General features: G+C 41.0%; 6 protein-coding genes across 6 annotated transcripts; 4 read left to right on the plus strand and 2 right to left on the minus strand.

The window, feature by feature from the left end:
* Window positions 1–1175: 1175 nt before the first annotated feature.
* ATC70_008877 (uncharacterized protein) lies at window positions 1176–6272 on the plus strand (the record flags this gene model as incomplete). The annotated part of the gene is made up of 7 exons (XM_064828120.1): window positions 1176–2196; window positions 2260–2840; window positions 2897–5095; window positions 5151–5276; window positions 5345–5612; window positions 5670–6090; window positions 6152–6272. The coding sequence occupies 7 exons, from the start codon at window positions 1176–1178 to the stop codon at window positions 6270–6272; spliced, it is 4737 nt and encodes a 1578-aa protein (XP_064685322.1).
* A 106-nt stretch (window positions 6273–6378) lies between these two features.
* Window positions 6379–7046, plus strand: OST3 (oligosaccharyl transferase subunit ost3/OST6; the record flags this gene model as incomplete). The annotated part of the gene is made up of 3 exons (XM_064828121.1): window positions 6379–6578; window positions 6637–6774; window positions 6836–7046. The coding sequence occupies 3 exons, from the start codon at window positions 6379–6381 to the stop codon at window positions 7044–7046; spliced, it is 549 nt and encodes a 182-aa protein (XP_064685323.1).
* Window positions 7047–7914: 868 nt separating this feature from the next.
* Window positions 7915–8498, minus strand: ATC70_008879 (uncharacterized protein; the record flags this gene model as incomplete). Its single annotated transcript, XM_064828122.1, has 2 exons — window positions 7915–8423; window positions 8492–8498. The coding sequence occupies 2 exons, from the start codon at window positions 8496–8498 to the stop codon at window positions 7915–7917; spliced, it is 516 nt and encodes a 171-aa protein (XP_064685324.1).
* A 1010-nt stretch (window positions 8499–9508) lies between these two features.
* Window positions 9509–10749, plus strand: ATC70_008880 (uncharacterized protein; the record flags this gene model as incomplete). Its single annotated transcript, XM_064828123.1, has 3 exons — window positions 9509–9540; window positions 9596–10283; window positions 10348–10749. The coding sequence occupies 3 exons, from the start codon at window positions 9509–9511 to the stop codon at window positions 10747–10749; spliced, it is 1122 nt and encodes a 373-aa protein (XP_064685325.1).
* Window positions 10750–10868: 119 nt separating this feature from the next.
* ATC70_008881 (uncharacterized protein) lies at window positions 10869–11655 on the minus strand (the record flags this gene model as incomplete). Its single annotated transcript, XM_064828124.1, has 3 exons — window positions 10869–11038; window positions 11099–11458; window positions 11640–11655. The coding sequence occupies 3 exons, from the start codon at window positions 11653–11655 to the stop codon at window positions 10869–10871; spliced, it is 546 nt and encodes a 181-aa protein (XP_064685326.1).
* A 484-nt stretch (window positions 11656–12139) lies between these two features.
* ATC70_008882 (uncharacterized protein) lies at window positions 12140–13041 on the plus strand (the record flags this gene model as incomplete). Its single annotated transcript, XM_064828125.1, has 4 exons — window positions 12140–12273; window positions 12336–12491; window positions 12551–12594; window positions 12653–13041. The coding sequence occupies 4 exons, from the start codon at window positions 12140–12142 to the stop codon at window positions 13039–13041; spliced, it is 723 nt and encodes a 240-aa protein (XP_064685327.1).
* Window positions 13042–13470: the final 429 nt, after the last annotated feature.

The raw sequence follows: 13470 nt of genomic DNA on the forward strand, positions 1-13470 counted from the left end.
CTCATATGTGATGTTCCACATCTGTTTACATGTGAGATGCTTCATATACTAATAAGCAGCATACCGCTATAACCCCTTTCTAGTCAAAAATGGGCATAATACGGCAAAAGCTATGTCTATTTAAGTCGTGATTTCTCGCGTTAGAAGCCGTTTTAGACCGCCAGAGTAACACCAAACAATTGCTCTCGACTGGTACTAACTTCCTGACACCTTTGCTCAACCTTTTTGGAATTGTCGAAAATCGACTCAAAACCATGAGGGACACCTCGTGGATTTCATCAAAAACCAAACAATTGCGTTTTTCGCCCCAAGAAATGAAGACTTCCACTATGGTATATATAAAAACAAAATGATCCTCTTGGTCCAAAGCAACACCTGAAGCTTTGTTTGTGGAACCTTTCTATGTCAAATCTCGACATTTTGGCCAAAAACTTCATTTAAGATTTTCAAAGATTGCTCAATAAGTTTATTCAAAATGTCTTTTGAAACTAGCACCAGTAGATGCATCTCGAAGAGTACTCTTAGGAAGCTTAAGGGAGGTTTGAGGAATTACTGCAACTTATATAGTCGAATATGTCAAAATAGTTCAAGGAAGTCGAAAATCGAACGAATATTACCATTTCGAGTGAAAGATGTGAGTCTGAGTTGGAATTTATTTTGGCTGGTTGGCCGGCTGGCAAACTCGATGCCCTTCTAATCATGAAGATGCTTTGAAGCTAATGAAAAGTAAGTGGCGAATTGCATAGTACTACTGTCCATCATACTGTCTGTTTGAAAGTCTTGTATTCAATTGCACTAGTCCACCAAAATACTTGTAAGATCAACTTATTTTTGAGGCTTTGAAAGTGTCTAGGGACCATAAATTTATCATGTTGTAAGATGTATGATGTTATTTCAGATCAGAAAATTTCCAAATACGGCATAAAGATACCAGCCGTCGTCAGGGGCGCGCTCTCTCGCAACTGATGATGAGTATTGTATCATCTGAAGTTCAATTTATGTCTCTCATCGAGATGAAAAAAGATACAGGATGAGGCATAAACAGTTCCCTTTTCATTCTTGTTTTTCAACATTTGCTACTTCCAAGGAATTTCCATTGATAGCCGTTTAAAGTACTGCTGACACACTGGATTTCTTTTCTTTCTCCTTTTTCTTCCTTTAATTTGCCTTCAAGAATGGAGCCCATCTCTGAAATACCCATTACGTTTTGGCTCTCCATCTGTCAGATTGTAGTCTTGACTGCTAGTTCCTTGATCTTCTCCATACAACGAGCCTACAGTCATCGCCAACAGCGCAATGCAGATCCATCCGTGCCCATCAAGAAAGACACAGAAAGAGACATTGTCAACATGCCTTTTGCCAATGGAAATCGCTTGCATCGGCTCAATTTTGAAACGTTGGTACTGACAATCATTTCAGTCTATGTATTTTATGTCCATATACAACAACAGCAACAACCTCAGCATGATGCAGTATATATCGCCATCGGATCTGCCTTCACCTTTATCACTTGGATTTACTGCTTGGTGTTATCAATGACAGCCATTAGATACCCGTTGCCCAATTTAGTAGGCTGGACATTGAATGTACATCTCTTTGTTTTATATCTGATATTATGGGTTTCTTCCATCGGTAATGCGCTGGTGTCATGGTATCAAACATCCACTGTATCCTTGATATCAATACTGCCCGTCGTTATTGGGCTGGATCTTGTGTATACAACAGCGACTGTAAAAAGAGGCTCTCCCTTTCTAGATGAGCACCATCAACCTGTGATTTCCAGTAACGTGGAATCCATCATTGGCACCCTGTATTTCTTCTGGATCACTCCCATCATCAATACAGTCAACTCAAAAGGGAAAGATCTGACAGACGATGACTTATCCAGACTGCCCACCACGCATAGACCTTTTAATCTCTTCTACTGCTTTGGTGCTAGCCGAGGAAAACGATTACTGTATCGCATCTATCTAGCCAACCGAGCATCTCTGATTGTTCAATTATCTTTGTCTATCACTATTGCGTTAGTCATGTATGGCCAGCCTTTGTTTTTGAACAAGCTGCTATTGCTGATTCAGGATATGTCTGTCGGAGGCGCGGATGACCGGTCATTGATCTTGGGATTTGGCTACATTGTTGGCATGGCGTTATTCAACATATTCAGTAGTCTTGTTATCGCACAATTATGGTTTTATGGTAATATTTACCTTATTGAGCATATACTGCGGTTTATACTAACCTCTCTTTGTTTATGTGTAGCACAATCATCCGTTCAGATTCGTATCAGATCCATGCTCAACATAGAATTGTATAGAAAAACACTGCGTCGCATGGATACTTCCATCTCGTCCGGCAAAAAAAAGCCCTCTACCGCAGACAAGAAAGAGAAGGGCAATACTGCGGGTATAGATGAAGGCAACGTTAGTTCGGCCACAGGTCTCATTGTCAATCTGATGAGCACAGATGCCGCTAGAATCGCTGATTTTGCAACGCAATGGAACACTTTGGTGAGAGCACCCACTGAGCTGGTGTTTGGTATCTATTTTCTGTACCGTTTACTGGGCTGGTCAAGTATAATGGGTCTTTTGGTGATTGTAGCGACTGTGCCTCTCAATCATTTCAACACAAAGTGGTTCATCCGTTTGCAAGCTCAGCTTATGAAGACGAGAGACAAGCGAGTTTCCTTGATGAATGAAGTGTTGCAAGGTATCCGTCAAATCAAGTTTTTTGCTTGGGAGTCCAACTGGTCAAAACGCATTCTAGAGTCAAGAGATGCCGAGTTACGCTGTATCAAAAAGGGCTACCTGTCTGAGGTGGTGTTTCTGGTGCTATGGCAAGGTGTAAGTGGCATGTATATATACGCTTATAGTCAATCTAACGCTTCACTTTTATATAGACACCGCTGATGGTGACTACAGTGGCATTTTGGTCATTCACCAAGTTACAAGGTGAGCAACTCACTGCTCCTATTGCATTTACATCCATTGCCATCTTTAATGAACTACGGGCTGCGTTCTCCATCATCCCTGAAGCCGCTGTTCGATTATTTGAAACACTCATCAGTGTGAAACGTATTGAAGACTACTTGAATGAGGATGAAGTTAGCACAGACACCACTATTGACCCACACAGCGATGCAGTCAAGATTGGCTTCTCAAACGCCACCGTGTGCTGGCCAACGAATAATACAGACAGCGAGGAAACGGTGGACACTGATTCAAATGTAACTGCAGACGATGACGACTTACAGGAGGACAACACCTTTACACTAAAAGATCTCAATGTTGTCTTTCCCAATCAGCAACTATCGCTCATCTGTGGCGGCACTGGCTCTGGTAAAACACTACTGATGTTGAGTCTCTTGGGCGAAACAGAGATCAAGCAAGGCGCTGTGTTTTGTCCTCGATCTGCTACTCCCTCTACACTGGATGATTCCACTGCCATCACATCCATTCATCTTTCTGAACAAGACAGCGACCACACTGTACCTCCCAAATGGATTTTGCAAGATGCCATTGCGTATGTTGCTCAAACTGCTTGGCTGCAGAATGCGTCTATCAAGGACAACATCTTGTTTGGACTCCCTTTTATCGAAAAGCGATACAATGCTACATTAGCAGCATGTGCGCTAGTTAAGGACTTATCGTATCTTGAAGATGGTGATGCTACAGAAATTGGCGAAAAAGGCATCACTTTGTCGGGCGGACAGAAGGCGCGTGTTTCGTTAGCGAGAGCAGTGTACTCGAGAGCACACAATGTATTGATGGATGACGTCTTGAGTGCTGTAGATGCGCATACGGCCAAACATTTATACCAGCAATGTCTGTTGGGCCCATTAATGAAGAACCGCACTCAAATCTTGATTACGCATCATGTCAATCTGTGTATTCAGGGGAGTGCTCATGTTGTATATATCAAAGAGGGTCGCATCCAACTGTCTGGCTCTCCAGCTGATATCAGGCAAGCGGGCAAACTGGAACTGATCTTTGAAGAGAACTTTGCAGAACAAGAGGAGGAGGAGGAGGAAGAGGTTAAAGAGGATCAACTTTGCAACGTAGAAGACCAGCAAGAACAAGCACTGGAAAGAAAGGCGCCCAAAGTGCTGGTCGAAAAGGAAGGCCGCGCTCAGGGCAAAGTCAAATTTACACTGTATCGTCTCTATTTCAAGCTGGTGGGAAGCTGGCTCTTTTGGATCTTCTTCTTTTTTACCGTGTTTACAGCTAGAAGCCTTGACATTACCTCCACTTGGTGGTTGAAAACGTGGGCTCAGTCCTATGAAAGCAGCGACCACAACGTGGCTTCCTTTGCCATTGAGAACAGTATCAACCAAGCATCCACTCGCCTTCACCAAAGCGTCTTCATTTCTGCATTTACTCTGGAAAGCGATCATACGCATGATACAAGCTACTATCTCAACATTTACGTCCTTATCAATCTAGTCAACATCCTCTTTGGTCTTACAAGATACATTACGACCTTCTCTGGCGGTATTCGTGCTGGTAGAAAACTCTACATTCTCTTGCTCGACCGTGTATTGAAAGCTCCTTTACGTTTCTTTGACACAACACCCATTGGCCGTGTTGTCAACCGCTTCTCCAAGGATTTTGAAACCATTGATACATCTGTTCCATTTGACATGGTGCAATTCTGTGTTCAATGGACGACTGTGATATCCATTCTTTTGGTAGCCACGTCTGTATTGCCTGTACTGATTGTGCCCATGATCCTGGTTGCCTTAACCAACATCTACTTTGGTTTGCGCTTTGTGGCAGCATCGCGTGAACTGAAGCGCATGGATTCTGTCAGTCGATCTCCACTGTTTACTCACTTTAGCGAAAGCATTGTTGGTGTCGCTACGATTCGTGCATTTGGTATGACACAGCATTTTATGCTGGACATGCTCAACAAGATTGATACCAACTCGCGTCCCATGTACTACGCTTACAGTGTCAGTAGATGGGTCAGTGTGCGTATTGCTCTCATGGGATCGCTGATTACTCTTCTTACCGGCATCTTTATCCTTGCCAACCTGGGTAACATGGATGCTGCCATGGCAGGTTTTTGCTTGTCCTATGTCACTGTATTTACCGACATGGTATGTGCCGTCTAATCTCATTATCAATTGCACTCTAACGACTCTATTTCACTAGATTTACTGGGGCGTAAGAAGATACACTGCCCTTGAAATGAATTTTAATTCTGTTGAGCGCGTAGTCGACTTCCTGGAAATGGATCAAGAAGCTCCTGCTGTAACAAATGTGAAGCCGCCCTTGGAGGTAAGTTATAGTAACAATAGCACATCCATCATCTACAGTGTATACTCATGTAGCCATGACAATGACAGTGGCCCAATCAAGGTGCCATCAAAGTAGACAACCTGCATGTGAGATATGCTGCTGATTTCGAACCAGTGCTCAAAGGCTTGACATTCTCCATTAAACCTATGGAGAAGGTGGGCATCGTAGGAAGAACAGGTAGTGGTAAATCGACCTTGGCTCTCTCGTTCTTTCGATTCATTGAAGCCTCAGAGGGAAGCATTCTCATCGATGATATTGATATTTCAAAGATTGGCACCAAGGATTTGAGAAGCAATCTTACCATTATTCCTCAAGGTACGTATGAACTTTTGCCATGACAAAGTACAGGCGCTAAGATCTTCTGTACTGTAGATCCTGTATTGTTCTCAGGCACACTAGGTTCTAATATGGATCCCTTTAATCAATTCACTCAAGAAGAAATCTTTACTGCTTTGCGTAGAGTTCACTTATTGAACGACACATCGGATCAAGATGTCAATCAAAACGTATTTAAAGATTTGACGACATCTGTGAGCGAAGGAGGCAAGAACTTTTCTCAGGGCCAAAGGCAACTCTTGTGTCTCGCTAGAGCTTTACTCAAGCGTAGCAAGGTGGTTTTCATGGACGAAGCTACTGCAAGCGTTGATTTCGAGACGGATAAGGCTATTCAAAAGACCATTACGACTGAATTTAAAGACTCCACCATCTTGTGTATTGCTCATAGACTCAATACTATTATTGAGTATGACCGCATCTTGGTATTAGATCATGGTGAGATAGTAGAATTTGCAAGGTAAGAGAATCTCAGGGAATGACATGTCGAATTGCTTTGATTAATATATCCTCTCATCTAGTCCTTTGGAGCTCTTGCAAGATGAAGACTCGGCCTTTTACAAAATGTGCCGCAATTCAGGTGAATTTGACAACCTTCTGGATTTAGCAAAGGCCAAACATCAGCTGGTGGATATTTCTTGATTTAACGCATGATTATCTCATCTAATAAAACTGGTCACTGTTTATGTTCAATTATAATTGACAGTTCAACAATTCTTGGGCCTTTAATTTCCTTAGAATCAACACAATGAGAAGAGTTTACTTGATTTCTCTGATTGCACTTTTATACTTGATCCTCACATCGCTCTATTTTGTGTTTAAACCTACTCGGAGCTCTGAATTTTCGTCACTGTTCTCGAACTCAAAGTTGAGTGAAATAACTACGAACGGTAGCGAACAATACGACAAGGAGGTGATCATGGGATTCTTGGGGAACAAGACTGAAAAGTAATGATGCGTACGATTGCCCCCAAAAACAAACTGATATAGATATTCACTCATGTAGAGCTGAACTAGGTCGAGCTACATGGCGATTCTTGCATACAATGATGGGAAGATTTCCCGAAAGCCCCTCGCCACAAGAAAGACAATCATTGCATGATTTTATGATGCTATTTTCAAGATTATATCCATGCGGCGAGTGGTAAGAAGTACTGTTACTGCTAGCACAATCAGTTATAACCTAACAATATCAATATTGCTAGTGCTGTCCATTTCAACAAGCTACTCAAGACGTATCCACCACAAACATCATCGAGGTTAGCTGCATCCCAATGGCTGTGTGCAATGCATAATAAGGTGAACGAGAGAGTTCACAAACCTATATATGATTGCTCTGATATTTTGTCAAAGTATCCTTGTGGATGTGATGATAGATTAGAGGATACATCTTCATCTACGACAGTCAATAAATAGTGCAAGATGATTCTCAAGAACTTGAAGTTTTATGAATGTCTGTTTGTGTTTGTCATTTCAAAGAGCAATGTTGTTGCAATACATAACAACGTGATAATTTGCAAAGCTTTTGAATTATGGATGTACTATAAGGTGACACTAGCTGGAATAATTGGCGTAAATTCTTTTAAATGTTCGTCTCTACATTGCGGCGAAAGTCTTCTCAAATACATTCTATGTCTATATAAGCTAAAAAAAAAAGAAGACTTATTACACGGAAAAAGTGTATATGCTTCGGATGGCTCTCTACCTTTGCTTCGCTTCGGTGAGAACCAATCTGCGCAGCGGCAGCTCGTGCTACCGATTACCCTTGCGTACCTTATCAAAATACTGCTATTTTCATTTTGACCCTCTACCTACACATGAAAACCCTTCATATTATCTGCGGATCTGATTCTTATGTGATGTTCTACATCCATATACACGTAGTTACTTCATATACGGGCAAGCAGCATACTGGTATTCCCACTTTTTAGTCTTTAGTGTCCCTGATGCAGCAAAATTTGAGTGCATTTGAGCTGCGTTTTCTCTCGTTCAAGGCCGTTTTAGATCGTCAGAATAGCACCAAACAATTGCTCTCGTCTGGCAGTTACTTTCTGACACCTTTGCTCAACTTTTTGGGGATCAAAAAAAACATGGCCAAAATTCGACCAAAAAGAATGAGGTACTTTTTTTTTTTTTTTTAAATTGTTTTTATTGATTGCTCCGTGTAAGTAGGTCCCTAGGGCACTACCAAGAGGCGGGCGCAATTGATATGATATTCAATTGTATTTAGGATAAAGCGATAGATGACAGGAACAGATGATAGATGATAATTGTGATTAGAGAATTACAATTGCTTGTGAATTTCAGTTTGGGCATGTAGTTGAAGGAGCTCGTTCTTGATCTGCTGGACCACATCGATCCATATAAATGGAGTCGAGTGAAAGATCATACGAACTTGAGCTCGCCAAATGTTGCCAAGTGTTACCAGTACGACCATGTGAGCAGTGGTGTATGATTTGGAGACATACTTGATGTTTTCAAAGTCAAGAGAGGAACAGGCTTGGATAATATCACCAATCGAAACGGTTGGCCACAAGAATTCAAAGATGATAGCTTTCCAGATGGATGCCTTACTGGAACAGAGGAAAAGCAAGTGTACAGCATTTTCTTCGTTACCACAGATCGGGCAGAGAGGTGACTCAGCTATCTCAAAGTAGTGTAGCAGGCGTTTGGTCGGGATGGTGTGGGTGAGGAAGCGATAGATGACATTACGGTGGACAAGGTTCAGGGACAGAGACCAGAAGAAATTCCAGTTGGACCTGGCAATGTTGGAGGTGTGAGCCTCGATGCATGCTGTGCGGAATGTTCTGGTTGAAATCTGTCGAGTGAGGCCTTGCTGGCTGTTGAAAAGAATGAGGTACCCCTCATGGTTTTCATCAAAAATTAAACGATCGCGTTTTTCACTTTGAAAATGAAGACTTTTCCTATGGTATATATTGAATCAAAATGATGCAATTGATCCAAAACAATCTTTGAAATCATTTTTGCGAGACCTTGATATGGAAAATCTCGACTTTTTGGCCAGAAACCTCTTTTTAAGTTTTCATAAATTGCTCAATAAGTTTATTCAAAACATTTATATTACTTAGTACCATTGGATACGCCTTGAAAAGCACTCCAGGAAAGCTTAAAGACGCATAGGGTGATTATCATATTTTACTTGGTCGAATCTGCAAAAATAGTTCGATCGAGTCGAAAATTATCAACTTTTGTCCAATCTGGAAACAGACTACGAATCTGGGTTTGAATTAAATTTGCCTGGTGGGGCTAGTTAAACATATGAGCCGGGCCTAGCAGATGCCTTGAAACTAATTCTCCATATTAGGGTTGTGAAAGTGTCTAGAGACCGAGCATTTATTATGTTATGATATCAAGCAATGTCTAATAGTATTATTATGCGACCTATAGATACCAGTTACACAACATTTCACTTGGGTAAGTGTGCCTGCTTGATGTACCGTTCTTCAAGCACAGAGGCCAATCATCAACACTCACGTTTTTGAATGGGGTACTAGATATTTAAAGGTTTTAGCGCCAAATCCTTGAAATCCATCTCCAAAATCACTTGCAAGAGAGAGACATCTGATGATGGCTGTTGTCTGATGATCTAGAGCTAAGCGCTTTGTCACGAGATGTATAGTTGGTTTCTCTTGAATGCCTTTAACCTAAAATTGGGTGGTTATTAGATCCCAATCTAGTTTTTGTTGGGTAAAGATTCAGGTACCAGTATTCGTGACACCAAAAGATGAAGCATTCTTATTTCCACGTGAAAGAGCAAAGAAAAAAACCTTGTGTACTTAAAAATTTATGCTTTTTGTTTTTTTCGGATCCTCTCTTTCTCTTCTTTATTTTTTTTTTACTATACTCTATAACTCAAAATGACTGTTACTAACGCAAGAAAGCCTATCAGGTATGTAGTATATGTTTGCAATCACTATGGCCACGAGTCTCATAAGATGGTATAGAGTCTGGGTTGATGGCTGTTTCGATATGATGCATTACGGTCATGCCAATGCCTTGAGACAAGCAAAGGAGATGGGTGACATCTTAGTAGTTGGTGTTCACTCTGATGCTGATATTGAACGCAATAAAGGGCCTACCGTGTGCCGAGAGCAAGAGCGTTATGCTGCTGTAGCCGCTTGCAAATGGGTGGATGAAGTTGTCCCCAATGCACCATACAATACCACAGTAGAAATTCTCAAGGAATACAATATCGATTTCTGTGTGCACGGCGATGATATCACTACTATGGCCGATGGTACCGACTGTTATCAAGCTGTGAAAGATGCAGGTCTCTACAAGGAATGTAAGCGCACACAAGGTGTTTCCACCACAGAGTTGGTTGGCCGCATGTTGCTCATGACCAAGAACCATCATAACCACCGTCGATCTTCTCTGGCTGACGTTGAGGAGGATCTATCTGGAGTGAACCCAAAGGATGTTGGCTCATTCAGTGCACCAGCCAAGGTATCTCATTTTTTACCTACCTCAAAGCGCATTGTTCAGTTTTCAAAGGGTATTGAACCCAAGGCATCGGATCGCGTGGTGTATGTGGATGGTACGTTTGATCTGTTCCATGTGGGTCATATTGAATTCTTGAAGCGTGCCAAGGAATTGGGCGATTTCTTGATTGTGGGTGTGCATGATGATCAAGTAAGGATAGTGAACACATATTTTACAGAGGTAGAGTCTAAATTTGCATGTGTTTTTTTTTTAGACTGTCAATGCTATTAAAGGCATCAACTATCCCTTGATGAACTTACATGAACGTGCACTCAGCGTATTAGCTTGTCGCTATGTGGATGAAGTTATCATCGGAGCCCCCTATAGTGTCACTGAGGATGTATTGAATAAGGAATACAATGTTAACATTGTAGTCCATGGTAACACACCCACTGAGCCTGATCTTGACGGTAGCGACCCTTATGAATTACCTAAAAAACGCAACATCTACGTGGAAATTGAAAATCCCAACAACACCATCACAACGCAAGGCATTATTGAACGCATCATTGAAAACAGAAACATCTTTGAAGAGAGACAAAGAAGAAAGAACGCAAAGGCACTCTTGGAGAAAGAACAAGAATTGCAAGAAAAGCAACAAAAGCTTGTGCAATAAGAAAATTAAACTGTGTGTATTTATTCATGTTTCTTTTAGAAAGAAATCAACCCCTCCTAATCCTATAGTATATATAAATGTCATCCCACTTCACCCTCCTTCTTATATCATCCCATAAATCAATAAATAAAAACTGTTGTTAATACAAAAATCAGCATTGGATAGAAAAGATTGGCTTCAAGGCGTAGTCCAAACGAGACAGATGATGATGCGGATGCATTTGTGCCTGAAGAGATCGAAGGAGCAGCAGTCGGAGTCACTGTTACCATACTAGTGATGGTGGTATGAGCTAAATAGAGCTTTATGTAAGGCTTCAACTTATTAGATTGTAACATGAGCATGTAGTTACTTGTAGTCAACAGAGGATCTGTAATATTCAACATGGAAGCTATTTCAGACAGTGGCAGCAGAGACTCGGCAACAGAGGTAGGCATCAATACAGATGCAGTATCCGAAATTTCGGTTTTTAATGCAGGCGTAGGAGGTGTTGTCTCCTGAACATTTGGCGGATTGAAAATGGCAGAGATGAGAGCGCCAATAAAATCAACTTCTGTCGTGGTGGTGGCAGTAGCAGCAGTGCTTGTTCCTGCAGTAGCAGCAGGTGCGGATGTTGCATCGTCTACTTTCAGGGTGCTAATATTTGGTGCTTCCGCCTCTTCTAGCTCACCATCTTCGAACGTAGCCCCAGGCCAATGAACATTAATACACTCTGTAAAACATGTATTATTACCACAATCCTCTATACAATTTCGGGCATTGTTCACTTTTTCACCCAAAATGGATTAAAACACATGTTTCTAAAATTACATATAAACTTTCTATTCGTTTGTATTACCACAGTCATTTAAGCAGGTCGTGTCAGCAGGGTCACATACACAGCGACCATGTACTAGTTGAATTGCGCATACGAGTAGTGTTGTATTTAGTAAGAGAGAAAGCCTCATGTTGGTTAGATAATGTAGTGGAGAAACAAAGATGGCAACCAAAAAGAAGGCATGTTTATTCATCATCGCTCTGCTTTTATATACATTGGCATCTTTTTTTGACATGGATCAAAGCCGAGATGCCTTCCTTAATATTCCAAGTTTTTATCCAAATTTTTTTATTTAATAATTTTTCAATCAAAATTGCAGTTACACGATATATGAAAGATCGACCAACTAAAAAGCCAAATGAAGGTTAGTTTTCGAGTACTTCAAAGAAAATGTATCACTAAATTTATTGTATTGTGTAAAATAAAAAGCATATATTTTAGCACTTGTTTTTACCCATCTTTCTTCTTTTTCTTTTCTTCTTCTTTGTTCACAACCATCCTCTCTTCTCTCTACTACTACAACCCCACACCACTCCCTTAAAAACAATTTAACAATTTCCGTTCCTTATTAAAAAGATGATGTTTAAATCTTCACTTGCAGTCTTATCTCTTTCAGCCGCATTACAATTGGTTTTAGCCAGTTCAGTTACAATTACCACTCCCGAACCTAATGCTGTATGGGAAGCTGGATCTACCGTAGAGATCAAGTGGTAATAAACATTGCGTCAGATTTACCGAGATTTCGTGTCTAATTTTAGCTTCTGACTGATAGGAAAGTCAACAATGATACAACTGGCCCTATTCGTCTTCAATATGCATCAGGCCCTTCCAAGTCATTGAAGATCAATGGTTTGATTGCTGATCATGTCAATGCCAGTCTCGGCAAGTACTCTTGGAAGATTCCTTCCTCCATCAAGGAAAAGAAATAGTAAATATCAAAATGTACATGACAACACCCATCATGATCTAATTGGAAACATTCTCTAGTGTCATTGAAGCTGGTCCTAGTGCTAAAGATCTTTCATTTGCTGGTAATTAATTAAATCTCGTTCATTGCCTACAAATCAGTCAACTCACATCTCAATGTAGGTTACATTTCTATCAAGAACGATAAAAAGACCACCACCAAAAAGCACACTACCAAAAAGCATACCACCAAGAAGCACACCACCCAGAAGCACAGCTCTACCAAAAAGACCAAGAAGCACACCACTACCAAGAAGACGAGTAAGAAGACTACTGCTAAAGCCAAGAAGACTCACACCAAAAAGACCACCACCACCACCAAGAAGGGCGGTAAGCCCTCTGCCGTTTGTGTTGGCTACCCCGCTCGTGGTGAAGGTGTCAACCAAATTGAAGAATATGTTCGTTGTCACTCTCTTCCCAAGGGAAATGCTGCCAAGGCACAAAACAACAAGAAGAAGACAACCTCCAAGAAGAAGCATACCACCAAGAAGCACACTACCACGAAAAAGTAGATATATTGTAGGCTTCCTCTCTACTTTTCTCCCTCTTTAAGCTTTGACAGGGTTCATTATGTATGATTCATATAGTATTCTTCCACCCCAAATAAATATAAGTTTGTTTAATAAGATATACATCGATGCGCATCACTAGGAAATCAAAATACTCGTTGTTGCAAATGTCTAGAGAGACATCTCAGCACTTGATTCCTAATTTTAGTTTATTATAGATTATGCTGATGAATGCATGTCAATGGCGTTCTTCGACGTTCACTTTCGTCGATGCTTTTTCATGCCAACCTCATCTACTAGCCAAATTGGATAACCCCAATGTCTTTTAGATTCGGTGTTTTACGCATCTTGATGGACTAGGCGATAGATAAAAGCTGTATAGTGATTGCAGATTAACGCATGCCGTCCTTGTGAGCCTCAGTCTTGCCTTCT

This window comes from Mucor velutinosus (genome assembly GCF_035048745.1).
Source record: "Mucor velutinosus strain NIH1002 chromosome Unknown tig00001563, whole genome shotgun sequence".
In the NCBI taxonomy this organism is placed as follows: Eukaryota; Fungi; Mucoromycota; class Mucoromycetes; order Mucorales; family Mucoraceae; genus Mucor; species Mucor velutinosus.